At 37.0% G+C, this 25971-nt stretch overlaps 1 protein-coding gene across 1 annotated transcript in view; it reads left to right on the top strand.

Moving 5' to 3' along the window:
- The first annotated feature begins 7477 nt into the window (after positions 1–7477).
- RET (ret proto-oncogene) overlaps positions 7478–25971 on the top strand; it is a 97041-nt gene continuing 78547 nt past the window's right edge. Inside the window, exons 1-2 of the mRNA XM_053692885.1 lie at positions 7478–7496; positions 10330–10581. Of these exons, the coding sequence (XP_053548860.1) occupies positions 7478–7496; positions 10330–10581 (271 nt within the window). The remainder of the gene's footprint in view (positions 7497–10329; positions 10582–25971) is intronic.

The raw sequence follows: 25971 nt of genomic DNA, 5'->3' as shown, positions 1-25971 counted from the left end.
TGCCCCGCTTGGATGAAGACTTTGACCGGATCATGGACCTCTTCAGCCCCCCGCTTGGGCTTGGATCAGGACATCGGAGGAGCTCTTCAGGACGGATCGGTGAACCTGGATGGTGAAGACAAGGTAGGAAGATCTTCAGGGGCTTAGTGTTAGGTTTATTTAAGGGGGGTTTGGGTTAGATTAGGGGTATGTGGGTGGTGGGTTGTAATGTTGGGGGAGGGGGTATTGTATTTATTCTTTTACAGGCAAAAGAGCTGAAATTCTTGGGGCATGCCCCGCAAAGGGCCCTGTTCAGGGCTGGTAAGGTAAAAGAGCTTTTAACTTTTTTAATTTAGAATAGGGTAGGGAATTTTTTATTTTGGGGGGCTTTGTTATTTTATTAGGGGGCTTAGAGTAGGTGTAATTAGTTTAAAATTGTTGTAATATTTTTCTTATGTTTGTAAATATTTTTTTATTTTTTGTAACTTAGTTCTTTTTTATTTTTTGTACTTTAGCTAGTTTATTTAATTGTATTTATTTGTAGGAATTGTGTTTAATTAATTTATTGATAGTGTAGTGTTAGGTTAATTGTAGGTAATTGTAGGTAGTTTATTTAATTAATTTATTGATAGGGTAGTGTTAGGTTTAATTATATCTTAGGTTAGGATTTATTTTACAGGTAAATTTGTTATTATTTTAACTAGGTAACTATTAAATAGTTCTTAACTATTTAATAGCTATTGTACCTGGTTAAAATAATTACAAAGTTGCCTGTAATATAAATATTAATCCTAAAATAGCAATAATATAATTATAATTTATATTGTAGCTATATTAGGATTTATTTTACAGGTAAGTATTTAGCTTTAAATAGGAATAATTTATTTAATAAGAGTTAATTTATTTCGTTAGATGTAAATTATATTTAAGTTAGGGGGGTGTTAGTGTTAGGGTTAGACTTAGCTTTAGGGGTTAATACATTTATTAGAATAGCGGTGAGCTCCGGTCGGCAGATTAGGGGTTAATAATTGAAGTTAGGTGTCGGCGATGTTAGGGAGGGCAGATTAGGGGTTAATACTATTTATGATAGGGTTAGTGAGGCGGGTTAGGGGTTAATAACTTTATTATAGTAGCGCTCAGGTCCGCTCGGCAGATTAGGGGTTAATAAGTGTAGGCAGGTGTCGGCGACGTTGAGGGGGGCAGATTAGGGGTTAATAAATATAATATAGGGGTCGGCGATGTTAGGGGCAGCAGATTACGGGTACATAGGGATAACGTAGGTGGCGGCGCTTTGCGGTCGGAAGATTAGGGGTTAATTATTTTAAGTAGCTGGCGGCGACGTTGTGGGGGGCAGGTTAGGGGTTAATAAATGTAATACAGGGGTCGGCGGGGTTAGGGGCAGCAGATTAGGGGTACATAAGTATAACGTAGGTGGCGGTCGGCAGATTAGGGGTTAAAATATTTTAATCGAGTGGCGGCGATGTGGGGGGAGCTCGGTTTAGGGGTACATAGGTAGTTTATGGGTGTTAGTGTACTTTAGGGTACAGTAGTTAAGAGCTTTATGAACCGGCGTTAGCCCAGAAAGCTCTTAACTCCTGCTATTTTCAGGCGGCTGGAGTTTTGTCGTTAGAGCTCTAACGCTCACTTCAGAAACGACTCTAAATACCGGCGTTAGGAAGATCCCATTGAAAAGATAGGATACGCAAATGGCGTAGGGGGATCTGCGGTATGGAAAAGTCGCGGCTGAAAAGTGAGCGTTAGACCCTTTAATCACTGACTCCAAATACCAGCGGGCGGCCAAAACCAGCGTTAGGAGCCTCTAACGCTGGTTTTGACGGCTACCGCCGAACTCTAAATCTAGGCCTTAGTTAATAATAGAAATATTATTTAGATTTATTTAATTAATATTTTAGTTAGGGGGGTGTTAGGGTTAGTGTTAGACTTAGGTTTAGGGGTTAATAATTTTATTACAGTGGCGGCGGTGTAGTGGGGGGCAGGATAGGGGTTAATAAATTTATTATAGAGGGCGACGGTGTAGGGGGGGCAGGATAGGGGTTAATAAATTTATTATAGGTTGCGGGGGTCCGGGAGCGGTGGTTTAGGGGTTAAAGTATTTATTTAGTTGCGGCGAGGTGTGGGATCGGCAGGATAGGGGTTAATACATTTATTATAGAGGGCGGCAGTATAGGGGGGGCAGGATAGGGGTTACTAGGTATAATGTAGTTGGCGGTGGGCTCCGGGAGCGGCGGTTTAGGGGTTAATATGTATAGAGTAGCTTGCGGTGGGCTCCGGGAGCGGCGGTTTAGGGGGTAATACATTTATTTAGTTGCGGCAGTGTAGGGGGGCAGATTAGGGGTGTTTAGACTCGGGGTACATGTTAGGGTGTTAGGTGTAGACAGCTCCCATAGGAATGAATGGGATATCTGGCAGCAGCGAACATGAACTTTCGGTATGGTCAGACTCCCATTGATTCCTATGGGATCCGCCGCCTCCAGGGGTGGCGGTTTGAAAACCAGGTACGCTGGGCCGGAAAAATGCCGAGCGTACCTGCTAGTTTTTTGATAACTAGCAAAAGTAGTGAGATTGTGCCGAACTTGTGTGCGGAACATCTGGAGTGACGTCAGAATCGATCTGTGTCGGACTGAGTCCGGCGGATCGAAGCTTACGTCACAAAATTCTACTTTTGCCGGTCTGAAGCCTTTGATAACTAAGGCGAATCAGCCTCGCCACAAATACGCTGCGGAATTCCAGCGTATTTGAGGTTGACGGCTTGATAACTACCCCCCTATCTCTGGCTTCCCTATTCTGCACGAAGCCCACTTGATCCAAGTGAATAATACGTTCCAGGATATTTTTTAATCGATTAGCCATGATCTTTACATATATTTTTAAATCTACATTTAAGAGTGAGATAGGTCTATAATTTTTAACTTCCTCCTTACTCTTTCCTGCTTTGGGGATTACAGTTATACTGGCCTCCTGCATTTCTGTAGAAAACTTATATCCTTCATCTATTGAATTATACAGTTTCAATAAAAATGGGGACAAAATTTCTTTATACCTTTTGTAGTACATGACTGTATACCCATCCGGGCCTGGTGCTTTGCCTTCTGTTAAACTCTCTATAGTCACGTAAATTTCTTGCAAGTTTATAGGTTCCTCTAATTTTTGATTTTCAAGCTCTGTTACTTTATTTAATCTAAGGTTACTTATATAGGATCTCCACTCTGTTTCCTCTCTCACTTGCGAATCTATATTATATAGAGAAATTTTTATTCTCATTCTTTATTTTATAAATGCCATTACTTATTTCTTTTTTCTTAATGGCCCTAGCCAGGAGCCTTCCATTTTTATCTCCTTCCGTATAGTATTTACGTTTTAACCATATCGCTTTCTTTTTATTTATATTTGACCTCAAAGATGTTTTTATTGTCTGGGTTTTGCTTGTGGCTCTTCTCTAATATTTGGATCCTTTTCAGGGACTCTAGATACTTGTTCTCTCTTATCTTAGTCTGTATTGCCTTTAATTTAATTAACTCACCCCTCAAGACACATTTATGTGCATCCTAGAGAACTGATATTGATATATCCTCTGTATTATTGATATTAAAAAATTCTTCTATTGATCTTGCTATCTTGTCTTTTTCTTCGAATGTATTCAAAATGGAGTCGTCTAATCTCCAACTATACTGTTTTCCCTCCTGAATTCCCCATCTTAGTTTTAATCTTACTGGAGCATGTTCAGACCATGTCATTAGGAGTATCTGAATTTCCTGTGTCTTTGTAAGTCCTTTTAAATCTAAACAGAAGTAGTCAAGTCTTGAATAGGACATATGGGGGTGTGAAAAAAAAGGTATAGTCCCTTTGAACTGGGTGAAACAGTCTCCATGCATCTTGAAGGGCCGTCTGGGCTAAACTCTTATTAACTTGTGATATAATATTTTTAGAAGTGGAGGATTTTCCTTTTGAGTTATCTAATTTTGGTTCTAATACCACATTAAAATCTCCCCCCAATATAGTAACCCCCTCTTGGAAATCCAGTATGAGGCTAGACAATTTCTTGAAGAAAACATTCTGCTTAATATTGGAGGTGTACACATTAAATATTGTCACTTTTTCCCCCTGGAGTGACCCTTTTATACCTATATATCTCCCCGCTTTATCTTTAAGTTGTTCTTTTAATTGAAAGTTCAATTTTTTATGAATAAGAATACAAACCCCCTTCCTCCTGTCGTTGTCTGACGCCATATAGCATGTTTTATATTTTTCGTTAATAAACCTAGGTTCCTTATTTCTCCTAAAATGGGTTTCTTGAAATAATAATATATCCCCTTTCAACTTCTCCAACTCTCTCAGTGCCATACATCTCTTCTGGGGGGAGTTCAGTCCTTTAGCATTAATAGAAATAAAATTAATATCTGACATTAAGGTTTGAAGTTCCCCCAAGGGTTAAACCTAACTGTATCCTATTACCCAAATAAAATTTGAAAACCTGGCAATTTTCTTCCAGAGGTGATTCTAATAAAATTTAACATAAACCTTTTACATCCAAGCATGACAAGTAATAAAAAAAAACTTAAAAACATAAAACAAACAAGAACATAAAACATCACAAACATAAAAGGGTAGACTCCAGGAAGTAAAACTTCCTCCCTGTCGGGTTTATTCTATTATTCTTGTAGGAAAGAAGGTGGGAAAGAGAAAAAAAAAAAAAAAAAAAAACACTACCAGTGATAAGTAGGAGGAAGATTCCGAAAAAGGTGGGAATCTTCTGTAGTGAAAAAAAAAAGCACTACCAGTGTCAAATGGAAGGAAGATTCTGAAAAAAGTGGGGATCTTCTATTGTGAAAAAAAAAACAAAAAGAAAAAAAACACACTACCAGTGTCAGGTGGCAGGAGGATTCCAAAAAAGTGAAAGTCTTCTATTGTGAAAAGGAAAAAAAAAAAAAGAAAAAAGAAGGCAATTCCGGTGCCCAGTAGAAGGAAGGTTCCAAAAAAAAAATAGGAGTCTTCTGTTGTGAGAAAAAAACAAAAAAAAACAGGATGCAAGATATGTGTCCTGTGAAAAGGGGTCTCAAAGAAGGGGGGCATCTTCTGTGATCCCCGTGACATAAAATAACAACCCACACGTGCAACACCTTAATCAAATAATTTGTGAGATGATTTGTGAAGCGCAAAAAAAAAAAAAAACCTTACCCAAACATCTATATTAAACTTAAATTTTTCCCCTCTTTCCTTTTTTCTTATTTCTACTTTTCTTCCATTTTATTCTACGGAGTTAAAACCGAAAATACAATACTATAACATTGACCTATCTTTTCTGCTATCTTTTCTGCTGCTGTTCCTCAAAAAAAAGAAAAGGAAGTTGGACCAAGGCCCAAAGAGGAAAAAAGCAGCAAGAGAAAAAAAAAAAAAGAAGAAGTCTTCCACTTTAAGTAGGGGATACTGTCAATGTATCTTGTCTTAATTGATCCTTTTTTTTCCTCTTTACTTCCTCCCAACGGGTTCTTTGGTTCTTTCCATTTTCAAATCGCCTTTGACTCGCCTCCACTTCTTCACCTCTCTCAAAATCCTCTGGAATTTCTAGTTGCAGATGTAATTTAGAATTAATTTGGCCAATATCTCCCTTCTTTTTATAATATAGAGTATTCCCATTATAAGAAATTAATAGGCCAAAAGGGAATGTCCATTTATATCTAATCCCTTTTTCTTGTAGGGCTATAGTTAAGAATCTCAGTTCTCTCCTTTTTTTCATTGTTGCCCTGCTTAAATCTGCAAATATCTGCAGGTCCTGATGTTGATATTTGAAGTTATGTCCCTTTTTAGCTATCTTTAGGATCTGTTCTTTTAGGTCAAATTCTTGTAATTTTAAAATCACATCTCTCGGTCTTCCTGTTTGACCTTGGTTTGCTGTTCTATGGATTCTAATTATATTTATTTCCCTGTCTTTTAAATTTAAACTGAGTGAGCTAAAGAATTTTTGAGTGAAGGATTTTAGTTCTTCTGTTTTAATCTCTTCAGGGATACCTTTTATTCTTAGATTTTCTCTTCTAGACCTATCCTCCAGGTCAGCTATTTTATCTTGTATTTCATTTATAGTATGTGCCTGAGCTAGAATAGTTTCATTAGCCAAGGAGAGTTGCTTATCTAGTTCCTCCTGTTGTTCTTCCAGAACATTAACTCTTTGTCCCACCTCCTTTATGTCACTCTTCAATTCTGCTATTTCAGCAATTATACAATCCTTTATTGACATAATGTCCTCTTTAGTAGCCAATTTCTTTATTTCTTCCATATTTATCTGTATTTTCTTAGTTACAGGAGGATCTGGGCTCTTAGACCCTGTATTCTTAGGGCTTATATGGTTCTCCATGCTCACATTTTGAAAAAAGGGGTTATCTTTCAAACTTGGGGATGTGCTATTTTTATTAGCTTTATCTAATCTGGTTGCTTTTTTGCTGCCATCTCTCTTTAAGGAGCGAGGGACGGGAATGAATAGATAGCTAGATACTCTTTTTCCTCTATTTCTTTTTCCCCTTTTCTTTTCTCTTCTTTCCCCTTTCTGTTTCCCCCCTTTTTCTTTCTTTGTCCTTCCCTTTTCTTTTTCTTTTCCTCTTCACTCCTTCTTCTCTCCCCTTCCTTGTCTTCCTTCTCTTTCTCTCCTTTATTCCTTTAAAAACATTTTATTTTCCTTTTCCCCTTCCTTTTCTCTTTCTCTTCCTTCCTTCTCTTTTCTTTTTTAAAGTCTTTTCTTCTCTTGTCTCCCAGTAGCAGCAGAAGTCTCTTATTTAACAAGCTTCCTATGCCGCCAATGTTATGTTTTATCCCCCCCTGTTACGGTGCACCGAGTCAGCTCTGCTTTGTCTTTAAACTGCCATATAGGTGCTATGCGGGCTACAGGTTTAGGCTCTAATTAACTTAATTCTTGGGCTCTATCCATTTTAACTTAATCACTCCAGGTTCACTTTGAGGGGTAATTCACTCCTTTCTCTTAAGTCTTATTTCTTCCCCTCACTGATATATCCGCAATACAGCCTTTATGCAGATATAATAACCAAAATGTTTTACCTGGATAGTCTCTTTGCGATGCTTCCCATTGCCTCCGCTCCCTGGGCCCGTCTGCACGCACTGCCTCTGCTGAGCTCCGTGTAGCGCCTCCTACTGCTTACCGTAGCAGGTAAGTTTGGTTGAAATGATAAAACAGAATCTTTTACTCTGGCATTCCGGTTTGCTGTGTTTATTTAGCTAGAAAGTACAGGGGGGGGGAATAAGCATTTTTTTTTAGCTCCTTAATCTTAGAATTGCCATTTTAATTTAGCCATCCGACAGGGAGAAAAACAGGAGCTTCAGCTTTCTGCTGCCATCCTCGCGCATGCAGCAGGCTCCTCCTCCCCCCGGTGTTCTTCAGTTTTAAAATGAGACTTTGTACAATGTAAATGTGGTGCTAATTTCAATGTGAGATGCAAATGGTAAACCACGGGAGAGATTTAGGAAGTGCAAAATGAGAAAATCAGGTCTATGTAAATAAACTACCTAGGGACTTTAAGCATTAAACAGAAAAAAATAACTCTTTACTGAAGACGATAACTCATTAATGGCAACTAGGTAGGTTAAAGGGACACTGTACCCAAAAAAAATTATTTTGTGATTCAGATTGAGCATGAAATTTTAAGCAACTTTCTAATTTACTCCTCTTATCAAATTTTCTTCATTCTCTTGGTATCTTTATTTGAAATGCAAGAATGTAAGTTTAGATGCCGGCCCATTTTTGGTGAACAACCTGGGTTGTCCTTGCTGATTGGTGGATAAATTCATCCACCAATAAAAAATAGTGCTGTCCAGAGTAATGAAACCAAAAAAAGCTTAGATGCCTTCTTTTTCAAATAATGATAGCAAGAGAACGAAGAAAAATTGATAATAGGAGTAAATTAGAAAGTTGTTTAAAATTGCATGCTCTTTCTGAATTACAAAAGAAAAAAGTTGGGTTCAGTGTCCCTTTAAGTACACATGTGAAAAGCACTGTATAGCAGCAAACACTGCTGCCAATTAGTGCTCTTGCAAATGTAAAACATTGTTAAAAACATTCATGCAAAACTGTTGGAATATTATTATTTATTTATATATATACTACTCTATCTGAATAAGGAAAGAAAAACAAATTGGTTTTTAACATCCTTTCAGATCTAAAGTATTTATGCTATTCTTATTTTATGAAATGTATTGTATTATTGGTTAATTTATCCAGTTGATTTTTAGAAAGGCTAATTTGTTTTTATACATATACATTTCTCTGTCAATAATCAAATAGTTGAGATTATAAAAGTAGTTCATTTTTTTCAGTTTCTCAAGAGCACATATATACTTTTGTAGGTTCATAGTGCCCTCAAGTGGTTGCTTTTAGAGTTACATAAATATGCGAGCCTCTTAACAGATAAAGGGATTTTAATATTGGGACTGGAAAAGTTTTGGATTACGGAATAGTTTGGATTTTGGAATATTTACATCTAGGAGAGGGGATGAAACAACATTATTATTTCATTTAGGCAATATTTACATATAATACAGTTTATACATGCAACCTAAAGGTAGTTTTATATATTTGTTTAATACTTTTATGTATATAGAAGACAAAAATCAAACCAAAGACACAGGCAGATAAGATGGTGACTTACAGGCAGGGGGGAAAAAGTAATTTTAATTTACAGAACATAACCCTTTTACATGTTCAACTGCTGTTCTTTAATATTCATAATAGGGGGAAAAATTGAATCACATCCCGCTACACAAACAGTACTTTGGAAGTTGTATTTCTAATTTACTCCTATTATCAATTTTTCTTCGTTCTCTTGATATCTTTATTTAAAAAGCAGAAATGTAAAGCTTAGGAGCCGGGCCATTTTAGGTTCAGCGCTTGCTTATTGGTGGTTACATTTAGACACCAATCAGCAAGCACTACCCAAGTTCTGAACCAAAAATGTGCTGGCTCCTAAGCTTTCATTCTTGCTTTTTCAAATAAAGATACCACGAGAACAAAATTAGAAAGTTGCTTAAAATTGCATACTCTGGTTCATGAATGTTTAATTTTGACTAGACTATCCCTTTAAAGTAAAAGTCAATTCTAGCATTTGTGAAACGCTAGGATTGACCATTGAAACAAATAAAGGGGATTTTCATTAATTTAGTATACAATACTTCATGCTGAAAGATCCTTTACTTATTTCAAGCGATCGCCGTTCTGAGCTGCTCAGGCAGTCCACGGCAGAATTCTGTTTTGCTTCAGAGGTGACGTTTTCACCTCTTAGCCAATAGCCGTGCAGGAAATCCGATTTGGCGCATTTGGGAACGTCACCTCTTAGAAAAACAGCATTCTGACGTGGGCGGCCTTAGCAGCTCAGAGCGACAATTGTTTGAAACAAATAAAGGAGCTTTCTGCATGCTGTATTTGATACTTAATTAATGAAAGTCCCCTTTATTTCTTTCAATGGTCAATCCTAGCGTCTCACAAACGCTTTGATTGACTTTCACTTTAATGTCCTTTATATGTCAATTGGGGGATCAGCTAACAGCACAGATACATAAATTATTTAGAGTGTACAATATTTAGAAAATATTCCAATTTACTTAATTTATCAAATAATAGCAAGGTGGTGCGCTCAGGAGCAAGTAGTATATGGCAGCAGTTATACACGGCTTCCATCTAGTATTAATGAGACAGTAAAGACAAAATTTTACTTTCATGATTTAGATATAACATACAATTTTGAACAACTTTCCAATTTACTTGTATTATCAAAATTGTCTTCGTTCTTGTGTTATCTTTTGTTGAAGGGGCAGCAATGCACTACTGGGAAATAGCTGAACACATAAGTTAAGCCGATGACAAGGGGCATATATGTGCAGCCACTAATCAGCAGCTAGCTCACAATAGTGCATTGCTACTCCTTCAACAAAGGATACCAAGAGAATGAAGCAAATATAATATAATTAAGTTGTTTAAAACTGCATACTCTATCTGAATCATAGAAGTAAGAAAAATGTTTTTCTTCTCCCTTTAAATGCTTTCTTGCAAATCTGCTGCCATATACTGGTCCCAAACTTCTGAGTATACCTTCCTGATTTTCAATAAAAAATATCAAGAGAAATTAGTAAATTAGATAATATTAGATAATAAGAGAAAAGTAAATTAGATAATATTAAAACATTGGAAAGGTTGTTATTTCTTTTGTTTTTTTTAATTTTCAATCTATCTGTACCATAAAAGATAATACGTGTTAAATGTCGCTTTAAGACAGGACTTGCAGTATTATGTCAGTGTAAATAAATCATTTTCTTTCTTTTTTTAACTCCACACAGCTGCTTCTGGGCTATATTTTCCAATAAAGATCTATTATGAGAATGTGTACCTGGACCAGCCAGCAGGGACAATGCTCCTTCGGGTCCATGTCATGCAGGATAAACCAAAGGAGACTCCTTACTTTCGACTATGTCCATCCAGCTCGATCTACATGAATGTTCACCCTGACCTCAAATGGTTTTATCTGGATGGTCAGACTGGAATTCTCTACCTCAACCGCAGCTTGGAAAGAAGGGACTACAGCATCTTAAGTGAGTTTGTAATGGAATGCTGGATCCAATCTACTGAGCCTTTTATTCTGACAAACTGTAGAGTTGTATAATCGGGCGAGCTGAGCAACCACTGTATATAATAACTGTAGTGTTATATAATAGGGCGAGCAGAGTAACCACTGGGTGTAATAACTGTAGAGATGTATAATAGGGCGAGCAGAGTAACCACTGGGTGTAATAACTGTAGTGTTATATAATAGGGCGAGCTGAGCAACCACTGTATATAATAACTGTAGTGTTATATAATAGGGCAAGCTGAGTAACTACTGGATATAATAACTGTAGAGATGTATAATAGGGCGAGCTGAGTAACTACTGGATATAATAACGGTAGAGTTGTATAATAGTGTGCACAGAGTAACCACTGGATATAATAACTGTAGAGTTCTACAATAGGGCGAGCTTAGTAACTACTGGATATAATAACTGTAGAGATGTATAATAGAGCGAGCAGAGTAACCACTGGATATAATAACTGTAGAGATGTATAATAGAGTGAGCTGAGTAACCATTGGATATAATAACTGTAGAGATGTATAATAGAGTGATCGGTAACCACTGGATATAATAACTGTAGAGATGTATAAAAGAACGAGCTGAGTAACCACTGGATATAATAACTGTAGAGATGTATAAAAGAACGAGCTGAGTAACTACTGGATGTAATAACTGTAGCGTTGTATAATAGAGCGAGCTGAGTAACCACTGGATATAATAACTGTAGAGATGTATAATAGGGCGAGCAGAGTAACCACTGGATGTAATAACTGTAGCGTTGTATAATAGAGCGAGCTGAGTAACCACTGGATATAATAACTGTAGAGATGTATAATAGAGCGAGCTGAGTAACCACTGGATATAATAACTGTAGAGATGTATAATATAATATGGCAAGTAGATTAATCACAGAATTTAGTAACTGTAGAGTTGTATAATAGGGCGAGCAGAATAACCACTGTCTATAATAACTGCATAGTTGTATAATAAGGCAAGCAGAGTAACTACTGGATATAATAACTGTAGAGTTATATAATAGGGCGAGCAGAGTAACCACTGGATATAATAACTGTAGAGTTGTATAATAGGGTGAGCTAATTAATTGCTGGATATAATAACTGTAGAGTTGTATAATAGGGCGAGATGAGTAACTACTCAATATAATAACTGTAGAGTTGTATAATAGGGCGAGCTAAGTAACTGCTGGATATGATAACTGTAGAGTTGTTTAATAGGGCGAGCTGAGTAACTACTCAATATAATAACTGTAGAGTTGTATAATAGGGCGAGTAGAGTAACCACTGGATATAATAACTGTAGAGTTGTATAATAGGGCAAGCAGAGTAACCACTAGATATAATAACTGTAGAATTGTATAATAGGGCGAGCTGAGTAACCACTGGATATTATAACTGTAGAGATGTATAATATAATATGGCAAGTAGATTAATCACAACATTTACTAACTGTAGAGTTGTATAATAGGGCGAGCTGAGTAACCACTGGATATAATAATTGTAGAATTGTATAATAGGGCGAGCTGAGTAACCACTGGATATAATAACTGTAGAGTTGTATAATAGGGCGAGCTGAGTAACCACTGGATATAATAACTGTAGAGTTGTATAATAGGCCAAGCAGAATAACCACTGCCTATAATAACTGTAGAGATGTATAATAGAGCGAGCTGAGTAACCACTGGATATTATAACTGTAGAGTTGTATAAAAGAATAAGTAGAGTAACCACTGGATAAAATAACTGTAGAGTTGTATAAAAGGGCGAGCAGAATAACCACTGGATATAATAACTGTAGAATTGTATAATAGGGTGAGCAGAGTAACTACTGGCTATAATAACTGTAGAGCTGTATAATAGGGTAAGCAGGGTAACTACTGGATATAATAACTGTAGAGATGTATAATAGGGTGAGCAGAGTAACCACTGGATATAATAACTGTAGTGTTGTATAATAGGGCAAGCAGAGTAACCACTGGATATAATAACTGTAGTGTTGTATAATAAGGGGAGCTGAGTAACTACTGGCTAAAATAACTGTAGAGATGTATAATAGGGCAAGCAGAGTAACCACTGGATATAATAACTGTAGAGTTGTATAATAGGGCATGCAGAGTAACCACTGGATATGAAAAACTGTAGAGTTGTATAATAGGGCGAGCACAATAACCACTGGATATACTAACTGTAGAGTTGTATAATAGGGCAAGCTGAGTAACCACTGGATATAATAACTGTAGAGTTGTATAATAGGGTGAGCAGAGTAGCCACTGGATATAATAAATGTAGAGTTGTATAATAGGGCGAGCAGAGTAACCACTAGATATAATAACTGTAGTGTTGTATAATAGGGCGAGCAGAGTAACCACTGGATATTTTAACTGTAGAGTTGTATAATTGGGTGAGCAGACTAGCTACTGGGTATATTAACTGTAGTGTTATATAATAGGGCGAACAGAATAACCACTGGATATAATAACTGTAGAGTTGTATAATAGGGAGAGCAGAGTAACTACTGAATATAATAACTGTAGTGTTGTATAATAGGGCAAGCAGAGTAACTACTGGATATAATAACTGTACAGTTGTATAATAGGGCGAGCAGAGTAACTGCTGGATATAATAACTGTAGAGATGTATAATAGGGCAAGCAGAGTAACCACTGGATATAATAACTGTAGAGTTGTATAATAGGACAAGCAGAGTAACTACTGTATATAATAACTGCAGAGTTGTATAATAGGGCGAGCAGAGTTAGTAACCACTGGATATAATAACTGTAGAGTTGTATAATAGGGCGAGCTGAGTAACCACTGGATATAATAACTGTAGAGTTGTATAATAGGCCAAGCAGAATAACCACTGCCTATAATAACTGTAGAGATGTATAATAGAGCGAGCTGAGTAACCACTGGATATTATAACTGTAGAGTTGTATAAAAGAATAAGTAGAGTAACCACTGGATAAAATAACTGTAGAGTTGTATAAAAGGGCGAGCAGAATAACCACTGGATATAATAACTGTAGAATTGTATAATAGGGTGAGCAGAGTAACTACTGGCTATAATAACTGTAGAGCTGTATAATAGGGTAAGCAGGGTAACTACTGGATATAATAACTGTAGAGATGTATAATAGGGTGAGCAGAGTAACCACTGGATATAATAACTGTAGTGTTGTATAATAGGGCAAGCAGAGTAACCACTGGATATAATAACTGTAGTGTTGTATAATAAGGGGAGCTGAGTAACTACTTGCTAAAATAACTGTAGAGATGTATAATAGGGCAAGCAGAGTAACCACTGGATATTATAACTGTAGAGTTGTATAATAGGGCATGCAGAGTAACCACTGGATATGAAAAACTGTAGAGTTGTATAATAGGGCGAGCACAATAACCACTGGATATACTAACTGTAGAGTTGTATAATAGGGCAAGCTGAGTAACCACTGGATATAATAACTGTAGAGTTGTATAATAGGGTGAGCAGAGTAGCCACTGGATATAATAAATGTAGAGTTGTATAATAGGGCGAGCAGAGTAACCACTAGATATAATAACTGTAGTGTTGTATAATAGGGCGAGCAGAGTAACCACTGGATATTTTAACTGTAGAGTTGTATAATTGGGTGAGCAGACTAGCTACTGGGTATATTAACTGTAGTGTTATATAATAGGGCGAACAGAATAACCACTGGATATAATAACTGTAGAGTTGTATAATAGGGAGAGCAGAGTAACTACTGAATATAATAACTGTAGTGTTGTATAATAGGGCAAGCAGAGTAACTACTGGATATAATAACTGTACAGTTGTATAATAGGGAGAGCAGAATAACCACTGGATATAATAACTGTAGAGTTGTATAATAGGGCGAGCAGAGTAACCACTGGATATAATAACTGTAGATTTATATAATAAGGAGAGCAGAATAACCACTGGATATAATAACTGTAGAGTTGTATAATAGGGCGAGCAGAGTAACCACTGGATATAATAACTATAGAGTTATATAATAAGGAGAGCAGAATAACCACTGGATATAATAACTGTACAGTTGTATAATAGGGCGAGCTGAGTAACCACTGGATATAATAACTGTACAGTTGTATAATAGGGCGAGCTGAGTAACCACTGGATATAATAACTGTACAGTTGTATAATAGGGCGAGCTGAGTAACTACTGGATATAATAACTGTAGAGATGTATAATAGGGCAAGCAGAGTAACCACTAGATATAATAAATGTTGAATTGTATAATAGGGTGAGCTGAGTAACCACTGGATATAATAACTGTAGAGATGTATGATATAATATGGCAAGTAGATTAATCACAACATTTACTAACTGTAGAGTTGTATAATAGGGCGAGCTGAGTAACCACTGGATATAATTACTGTAGAATTGTATAATAGGGCGAGCTGAGTAACCACTGGATATAATAACTGTAGAGTTGTATAATAGGGCGAGCAGAGTATCCACTGGATATAATAACTGTAGAGTTGTATAATAGGGCAAGCAGGATAACCACTGGATATAATAACTGTAAGAGTTGTATAATAGGGCGAGCAGAGTAACCACTGGATATAATAGCTGTAGAGTTGTAAAATAGGCCAAGCAGAGTAACCACTGGATATGATAACTGTAGAATTCTATAATAGGGTGAGCAGAATAACTACTTATAACTGTAGAGTTGAACAATAGGGCGAGCAGAGTAACCAATGGATATAATAACTATAGAGTTGTATAATAGGGCGAGCAGAGTAACCACTGCATGTAATAACCGTAGAGATGTATAATAGGGTGAGCAGAGTAACCACTGGATATAATAACTGTAGAGTTGTATAATAGGGCGAGCAGTGTAACCACTGCATATAATAACTGTAGAGATGTATAATAGGGCGAGCAGAGTAACCACTGGATATAATAACTGTACAGTTGTATAACAGGGCGAGCAGAGTAACCACTGGATTTAATAACTGTACAGTTGTATAATAGGGCAAGCAGAGTAACTATTGGATATAATAACTGTAGAGTTGTATAATAGGGCAAGCAGAATAACCACTGGATATAATTACTGTAGTGTTGTATAATAGGCTGAGCAGAGTAACCACTGAATATAATAATTGTAGAGTTTTATAATAGGGCGAGCAGAGTAACCATTGGATATAATTACTGTAGAGTTGTATAATAGGGCGAGCAGAGCAATCACTGGATATAATAACTGTAGAGTTGTATAATAGGGCAAGCAGAGTAACCACTGGATATTATAACTGTAGACTTGTATAATAGGGTGAGCAGAGTAATCACTGGATATTATAACTGTAGAGTTGTATAATAGGGCGAGCAGAGTAACCACTAGATATTATAACTGTAGAGTTGTATAATAGGGCGAGCAGAGTAACTGCTGGATATAATAACTGTAGAGTTGCATAATAGGGCGAGCAGAGTAACCACTGGATATAATAACTGTAGAGTTGTATAATAGGGCAAGCAGAATAACCACTGTATATAATAACTGTAAGAGTTGTATAATAGGTCAAACAGAGTAACCACTGTATATAATAGCTGTAGAGTTGTAAAATAGGGCAAGCAGAGTGATTGTAGAATTCTATAATAGGGCGAGCAGAGTAACTACTTATAACTGTAGAGTTGTACAATACGGCGAGCAGAGTAACCACTGGATATAATAACTATAGAGTTGTATAATAGGGCGAGCAGAGTAACCACTGCATATAATAACTGTAGAGTTGTATAATAGGGCAAGCAGAGTAACCACTGGATATAATAACTGTAGAGTTGTATAATAGGGCAAGCAGAATAACCACTGGATATAATAACTGTAAGAGTTGTATAATAGGGCGAGCAGAGTAACCACTGCATATAATAACTGTAGAGACGTATAATAGGGCGAGCAGAGTAACCACTGGATATAATAACTGTACAGTTGTATAATAGGGCGAGCAGAGTAACTACTGGATATAATAACTTTAGAGTTGTATAATAGGGCAAGCAGTGTAACCACTGGATATAATTACTGTAGTTTTGTATAATAGGCCAAGCAGAGTAACCACTGAATATAATAACTGTAGAGTTGTATAATAGGGCGAGCAGAGTAACCATTGGATATAATTACTGTAGAGTTGTATAATAGGGCGAGCAGAGCAACCACTGAATATAATAACTGTAGAGTTGTATAATAGGGCAAGCAGAGTGTAAAGATATGTTTAGTTGTTTTAGAGAACACTACTACTACAGCTTACTGCTTTATGCAGGACCACTCAGTCTCACACCTTACCTCGGATTCCCACAGATTTAACTTAAGGGAACCCTGCTATGCTCATTGATCTGAGGGTCACTACAGCAGGGTAGCTGAGTGAAAACGGAACCTTCACGCAACAATAACTGCTTGCAGCAGAAAAGAGAGTAAGTCTTATAGGAATGTAATTTCAACAGTAGTGAAAGAGTTAATTAGAGCAGGTGCCTTGATTCAAACACACAAGCAGTGAAAATAGTTTATGCAGCAGGCTTTAGCAAACATACCGAAATTCACACAGTACTTTGTTATCTAAATAAATCAAGCTGTGGGCATTTTGTAAACCATACTTTGATAATGAATATTAGTTATTTCAGTCAGAGTATAAGAAGCTGTGTTTATCTCATGAAACAGATAAAGTTGAAGTTAAAGCAAACAGTTCTTTTCAAGCAGAATGGAGGTTATTTATAATAAAGATTGAAGAATGCTTAGGCAGTCCGTTAATGAGAGATGGTAGCAGTATGAATCTTTGTCACAGTTATTTGTATGCAAGTTGGTAAGTTGCAGTATAAGTTTAGTGCATGTTTGATATCTGAAGTGACTATGAATATCCAGTAAGTGAGAGTTTCACAGTTAACATATATAGCAAGCGTAAGTGTAATGAAGTTGCAGCAATACACACAGTTCATACAATGCAATATATACAGGCAGGTATTACAGGAGATGGCAAATGAGCAAAGTAATACTGTTACCAGACAGCAACAAGTCCCAGCGGTATCATAGTGATCCTGACAGAGAACCGCGGCGGGAGAATGTCGGGCGTGACGTCACACGCTGCAGGGAGTAGCTTCAATACAGGAGAGAGACTGACAAATCTCTGACTGAATAAACGGTGAAAATCTTCAGGCACAAAAGAGTATCTGCAGGTTGATTCAAGTGGGCAGAAACTCAGGGTGAGTTTAGAAAGCAATAAGTTGAAATACAAAGTTGTATAAACGGCTAGGTGTCTTCAGGAGCAGCTTGTCACTGAGCAACAAAATACCAAGCAATGAGTTCTGTTGGGAGGAGCCTTAAATAGGGCTAGTGAGTTCACTTTCTTAAAGGTACAGCGTGAAAAGAGATAAATCCCTGACACAGAGTAACCACTGGATATTATAACTGTAGAGTTGTATAATAGGGCGAGCAGAGTAACCACTGGATATTATAACTGTAGAGTTGTATAAAAGGGCGAGCAGAGTAACTACTGGATATAATAACTGTAGAGTTGTATAATAGGGCGAGTAGAGTAACCACTGGATATTATAACTGTAGAGTTGTATAATAGGGCGAGCAGAGTAACTACTGAATATAATAACTGTAGAGTTGTATAATAGGGCAAGCCGATTAACCACTGGATATTATAACTGTAGAGTTGTATAATAGGGCGAGCAGAGTAACCACTGGATATAATAACTATAGAGTTATATAATAAGGAGAGCAGAATAACCACTGGATATAATAACTGTACAGTTGTATAATAGGGCGAGCTGAGTAACCACTGGATATAATAACTGTACAGTTGTATAATAGGGCGAGCTGAGTAACCACTGGATATAATAACTGTACAGTTGTATAATAGGGCGAGCTGAGTAACTACTGGATATAATAACTGTAGAGATGTATAATAGGGCAAGCAGAGTAACCACTAGATATAATAAATGTTGAATTGTATAATAGGGTGAGCTGAGTAACCACTGGATATAATAACTGTAGAGATGTATGATATAATATGGCAAGTAGATTAATCACAACATTTACTAACTGTAGAGTTGTATAATAGGGCGAGCTGAGTAACCACTGGATATAATTACTGTAGAATTGTATAATAGGGCGAGCTGAGTAACCACTGGATATAATAACTGTAGAGTTGTATAATAGGGCGAGCAGAGTATCCACTGGATATAATAACTGTAGAGTTGTATAATAGGGCAAGCAGGATAACCACTGGATATAATAACTGTAAGAGTTGTATAATAGGGCGAGCAGAGTAACCACTGGATATAATAGCTGTAGAGTTGTAAAATAGGCCAAGCAGAGTAACCACTGGATATGATAACTGTAGAATTCTATAATAGGGTGAGCAGAATAACTACTTATAACTGTAGAGTTGAACAATAGGGCGAGCAGAGTAACCAATGGATATAATAACTATAGAGTTGTATAATAGGGCGAGCAGAGTAACCACTGCATGTAATAACCGTAGAGATGTATAATAGGGTGAGCAGAGTAACCACTGGATATAATAACTGTAGAGTTGTATAATAGGGCGAGCAGTGTAACCACTGCATATAATAACTGTAGAGATGTATAATAGGGCGAGCAGAGTAACCACTGGATATAATAACTGTACAGTTGTATAACAGGGCGAGCAGAGTAACCACTGGATTTAATAACTGTACAGTTGTATAATAGGGCAAGCAGAGTAACTATTGGATATAATAACTGTAGAGTTGTATAATAGGGCAAGCAGAATAACCACTGGATATAATTACTGTAGTGTTGTATAATAGGCTGAGCAGAGTAACCACTGAATATAATAACTGTAGAGTTGTATAATAGGGCGAGCAGAGTAACCATTGGATATAATTACTGTAGAGTTGTATAATAGGGCGAGCAGAGCAATCACTGGATATAATAACTGTAGAGTTGTATAATAGGGCAAGCAGAGTAACCACTGGATATTATAACTGTAGACTTGTATAATAGGGTGAGCAGAGTAATCACTGGATATTATAACTGTAGAGTTGTATAATAGGGCGAGCAGAGTAACCACTAGATATTATAACTGTAGAGTTGTATAATAGGGCGAGCAGAGTAACTGCTGGATATAATAACTTTAGAGTTGCATAATAGGGCGAGCAGAGTAACCACTGGATATAATAACTGTAGAGTTGTATAATAGGGCAAGCAGAATAACCACTGTATATAATAACTGTAAGAGTTGTATAATAGGTCAAACAGAGTAACCACTGTATATAATAGCTGTAGAGTTGTAAAATAGGGCAAGCAGAGTGATTGTAGAATTCTATAATAGGGCGAGCAGAGTAACTACTTATAACTGTAGAGTTGTACAATAGGGCGAGCAGAGTAACCACTGGATATAATAACTATAGAGTTGTATAATAGGGCGAGCAGAGTAACCACTGCATATAATAACTGTAGAGTTGTATAATAGGGCAAGCAGAGTAACCACTGGATATAATAACTGTAGAGTTCTATAATAGGGCAAGCAGAATAACCACTGGATATAATAACTGTAAGAGTTGTATAATAGGGCGAGCAGAGTAACCACTGCATATAATAACTGTAGAGATGTATAATAGGGCGAGCAGAGTAACCACTGGATATAATAACTGTAGAGTTGTATAATAGGGCGAGCAGAGTAACTACTGGATATAATAACTGTAGAGTTGTATAATAGGGCAAGCAGTGTAACCACTGGATATAATTACTGTAGTTTTGTATAATAGGCCAAGCAGAGTAACCACTGAATATAATAACTGTAGAGTTGTATAATAGGGCGAGCAGAGTAACCATTGGATATAATTACTGTAGAGTTGTATAATAGGGCGAGCAGAGCAACCACTGAATATAATAACTGTAGAGTTGTATAATAGGGCAAGCAGAGTGTAAAGATATGTTTAGTTGTTTTAGAGAACACTACTACTACAGCTTACTGCTTTATGCAGGACCACTCAGTCTCACACCTTACCTCGGATTCCCACAGATTTAACTTAAGGGAACCCTGCTATGCTCATTGATCTGAGGGTCACTACAGCAGGGTAGCTGAGTGAAAACGGAACCTTCACGCAACAATAACTGCTTGCAGCAGAAAAGAGAGTAAGTCTTATAGGAATGTAATTTCAACAGTAGTGAAAGAGTTAATTAGAGCAGGTGCCTTGATTCAAACACACAAGCAGTGAAAATAGTTTATGCAGCAGGCTTTAGCAAACATACCGAAATTCACACAGTACTTTGTTATCTAAATAAATCAAGCTGTGGGCATTTTGTAAACCATACTTTGATAATGAATATTAGTTATTTCAGTCAGAGTATAAGAAGCTGTGTTTATCTCATGAAACAGATAAAGTTGAAGTTAAAGCAAACAGTTCTTTTCAAGCAGAATGGAGGTTATTTATAATAAAGATTGAAGAATGCTTAGGCAGTCCGTTAATGAGAGATGGTAGCAGTATGAATCTTTGTCACAGTTATTTGTATGCAAGTTGGTAAGTTGCAGTATAAGTTTAGTGCATGTTTGATATCTGAAGTGACTATGAATATCCAGTAAGTGAGAGTTTCACAGTTAACATATATAGCAAGCGTAAGTGTAATGAAGTTGCAGCAATACACACAGTTCATACAATGCAATATATACAGGCAGGTATTACAGGAGATGGCAAATGAGCAAAGTAATACTGTTACCAGACAGCAACAAGTCCCAGCGGTATCATAGTGATCCTGACAGAGAACCGCGGCGGGAGAATGTCGGGCGTGACGTCACACTCAGGGTGAGTTTAGAAAGCAATAAGTTGAAATACAAAGTTGTATAAACGGCTAGGTGTCTTCAGGAGCAGCTTGTCACTGAGCAACAAAATACCAAGCAATGAGTTCTGTTGGGAGGAGCCTTAAATAGGGCTAGTGAGTTCACTTTCTTAAAGGTACAGCGTGAAAAGAGATAAATCCCTGACACAGAGTAACCACTGGATATTATAACTGTAGAGTTGTATAATAGGGCGAGCAGAGTAACCACTGGATATTATAACTGTAGAGTTGTATAAAAGGGCGAGCAGAGTAACTACTGGATATAATAACTGTAGAGTTGTATAATAGGGCGAGTAGAGTAACCACTGGATATTATAACTGTAGAGTTGTATAATAGGGCGAGCAGAGTAACTACTGAATATAATAACTGTAGAGTTTGTATAATAGGGCAAGCCGATTAACCACTGGATATTATAACTGTAGAGTTGTATAATAGGGCGAGCAGAGTAACCACTGGATATAATAACTATAGAGTTATATAATAAGGAGAGCAGAATAACCACTGGATATAATAACTGTACAGTTTGTATAATAGGGCGAGCTGAGTAACCACTGGATATAATAACTGTACAGTTGTATAATAGGGCGAGCTGAGTAACCACTGGATATAATAACTGTACAGTTGTATAATAGGGCGAGCTGAGTAACTACTGGATATAATAACTGTAGAGATGTATAATAGGGCAAGCAGAGTAACCACTAGATATAATAAATGTTGAATTGTATAATAGGGTGAGCTGAGTAACCACTGGATATAATAACTGTAGAGATGTATGATATAATATGGCAAGTAGATTAATCACAACATTTACTAACTGTAGAGTTGTATAATAGGGCGAGCTGAGTAACCACTGGATATAATTACTGTAGAATTGTATAATAGGGCGAGCTGAGTAACCACTGGATATAATAACTGTAGAGTTGTATAATAGGGCGAGCAGAGTATCCACTGGATATAATAACTGTAGAGTTGTATAATAGGGCAAGCAGGATAACCACTGGATATAATAACTGTAAGAGTTGTATAATAGGGCGAGCAGAGTAACCACTGGATATAATAGCTGTAGAGTTGTAAAATAGGCCAAGCAGAGTAACCACTGGATATGATAACTGTAGAATTCTATAATAGGGTGAGCAGAATAACTACTTATAACTGTAGAGTTGAACAATAGGGCGAGCAGAGTAACCAATGGATATAATAACTATAGAGTTGTATAATAGGGCGAGCAGAGTAACCACTGCATGTAATAACCGTAGAGATGTATAATAGGGTGAGCAGAGTAACCACTGGATATAATAACTGTAGAGTTGTATAATAGGGCGAGCAGTGTAACCACTGCATATAATAACTGTAGAGATGTATAATAGGGCGAGCAGAGTAACCACTGGATATAATAACTGTACAGTTGTATAACAGGGCGAGCAGAGTAACCACTGGATTTAATAACTGTACAGTTGTATAATAGGGCAAGCAGAGTAACTATTGGATATAATAACTGTAGAGTTGTATAATAGGGCAAGCAGAATAACCACTGGATATAATTACTGTAGTGTTGTATAATAGGCTGAGCAGAGTAACCACTGAATATAATAATTGTAGAGTTTTATAATAGGGCGAGCAGAGTAACCATTGGATATAATTACTGTAGAGTTGTATAATAGGGCGAGCAGAGCAATCACTGGATATAATAACTGTAGAGTTGTATAATAGGGCAAGCAGAGTAACCACTGGATATTATAACTGTAGACTTGTATAATAGGGTGAGCAGAGTAATCACTGGATATTATAACTGTAGAGTTGTATAATAGGGCGAGCAGAGTAACCACTAGATATTATAACTGTAGAGTTGTATAATAGGGCGAGCAGAGTAACTGCTGGATATAATAACTTTAGAGTTGCATAATAGGGCGAGCAGAGTAACCACTGGATATAATAACTGTAGAGTTGTATAATAGGGCAAGCAGAATAACCACTGTATATAATAACTGTAAGAGTTGTATAATAGGTCAAACAGAGTAACCACTGTATATAATAGCTGTAGAGTTGTAAAATAGGGCAAACAGAGTGATTGTAGAATTCTATAATAGGGCGAGCAGAGTAACTACTTATAACTGTAGAGTTGTACAATAGGGCGAGCAGAGTAACCACTGGATATAATAACTATAGAGTTGTATAATAGGGCGAGCAGAGTAACCACTGCATATAATAACTGTAGAGTTGTATAATAGGGCAAGCAGAGTAACCACTGGATATAATAACTGTAGAGTTCTATAATAGGGCAAGCAGAATAACCACTGGATATAATAACTGTAAGAGTTGTATAATAGGGCGAGCAGAGTAACCACTGCATATAATAACTGTAGAGACGTATAATAGGGCGAGCAGAGTAACCACTGGATATAATAACTGTACAGTTGTATAATAGGGCGAGCAGAGTAACTACTGGATATAATAACTGTAGAGTTGTATAATAGGGCAAGCAGTGTAACCACTGGATATAATTACTGTAGTTTTGTATAATAGGCCAAGCAGAGTAACCACTGAATATAATAACTGTAGAGTTGTATAATAGGGCGAGCAGAGTAACCATTGGATATAATTACTGTAGAGTTGTATAATAGGGCGAGCAGAGCAACCACTGAATATAATAACTGTAGAGTTGTATAATAGGGCAAGCAGAGTGTAAAGATATGTTTAGTTGTTTTAGAGAACACTACTACTACAGCTTACTGCTTTATGCAGGACCACTCAGTCTCACACCTTACCTCGGATTCCCACAGATTTAACTTAAGGGAACCCTGCTATGCTCATTGATCTGAGGGTCACTACAGCAGGGTAGCTGAGTGAAAACGGAACCTTCACGCAACAATAACTGCTTGCAGCAGAAAAGAGAGTAAGTCTTATAGGAATGTAATTTCAACAGTAGTGAAAGAGTTAATTAGAGCAGGTGCCTTGATTCAAACACACAAGCAGTGAAAATAGTTTATGCAGCAGGCTTTAGCAAACATACCGAAATTCACACAGTACTTTGTTATCTAAATAAATCAAGCTGTGGGCATTTTGTAAACCATACTTTGATAATGAATATTAGTTATTTCAGTCAGAGTATAAGAAGCTGTGTTTATCTCATGAAACAGATAAAGTTGAAGTTAAAGCAAACAGTTCTTTTCAAGCAGAATGGAGGTTATTTATAATAAAGATTGAAGAATGCTTAGGCAGTCCGTTAATGAGAGATGGTAGCAGTATGAATCTTTGTCACAGTTATTTGTATGCAAGTTGGTAAGTTGCAGTATAAGTTTAGTGCATGTTTGATATCTGAAGTGACTATGAATATCCAGTAAGTGAGAGTTTCACAGTTAACATATATAGCAAGCGTAAGTGTAATGAAGTTGCAGCAATACACACAGTTCATACAATGCAATATATACAGGCAGGTATTACAGGAGATGGCAATTGAGCAAAGTAATACTGTTACCAGACAGCAACAAGTCCCAGCGGTATCATAGTGATCCTGACAGAGAACCGCGGCGGGAGAATGTCGGGCGTGACGTCACACGCTGCAGGGAGTAGCTTCAATACAGGAGAGAGACTGACAAATCTCTGACTGAATAAATGGTGAAAATCTTCAGGCACAAAAGAGTATCTGCAGGTTGATTCAAGTGGGCAGAAACTCAGGGTGAGTTTAGAAAGCAATAAGTTGAAATACAAAGTTGTATAAACGGCTAGGTGTCTTCAGGAGCAGCTTGTCACTGAGCAACAAAATACCAAGCAATGAGTTCTGTTGGGAGGAGCCTTAAATAGGGCTAGTGAGTTCACTTTCTTAAAGGTACAGCGTGAAAAGAGATAAATCCCTGACACAGAGTAACCACTGGATATTATAACTGTAGAGTTGTATAATAGGGCGAGCAGAGTAACCACTGGATATTATAACTGTAGAGTTGTATAAAAGGGCGAGCAGAGTAACTACTGGATATAATAACTGTAGAGTTCTATAATAGGGCGAGTAGAGTAACCACTGGATATTATAACTGTAGAGTTGTATAATAGGGCGAGCAGAGTAACTACTGAATATAATAACTGTAGAGTTGTATAATAGGGCAAGCCGATTAACCACTGGATATTATAACTGTAGAGTTGTATAATAGGGCGAGCAGAGTAACCACTGGATATTATAACTGTAGAGTTGTATAATAGGGCGAGCAGAGTAACCACTGGCTATAATAACTGTAAAGTTGTAAAATAGGGCGAGCAGAGTAACCACTGGATATTATAACTGTAGAGCTGTATAATAGGGCGAGCAGAGTAACCATTGTATATAATTACTGTACAGTTGTATAATAGGGCAAGCAGAGCAACCACTGAATATAATAACTGTAGAGTTGTATAATAGGGCGAGCAGAGTAACCATTGTATATAATTACTGTACAGTTGTATAATAGGGCGATCAGAGCAACCACTGAATATAATAACTGTAGAGTTGTATAATAGGGCAAGCAGAGTAACCACTGGATAT

The sequence above is a fragment of the Bombina bombina genome, chromosome 9 (genome assembly GCF_027579735.1).
Source record: "Bombina bombina isolate aBomBom1 chromosome 9, aBomBom1.pri, whole genome shotgun sequence".
NCBI lineage: Eukaryota > Metazoa > Chordata > Amphibia > Anura > Bombinatoridae > Bombina > Bombina bombina.
Note: the sequence above shows the minus strand (reverse complement) of the source record. Positions and strands in the feature narration are given on the sequence as shown.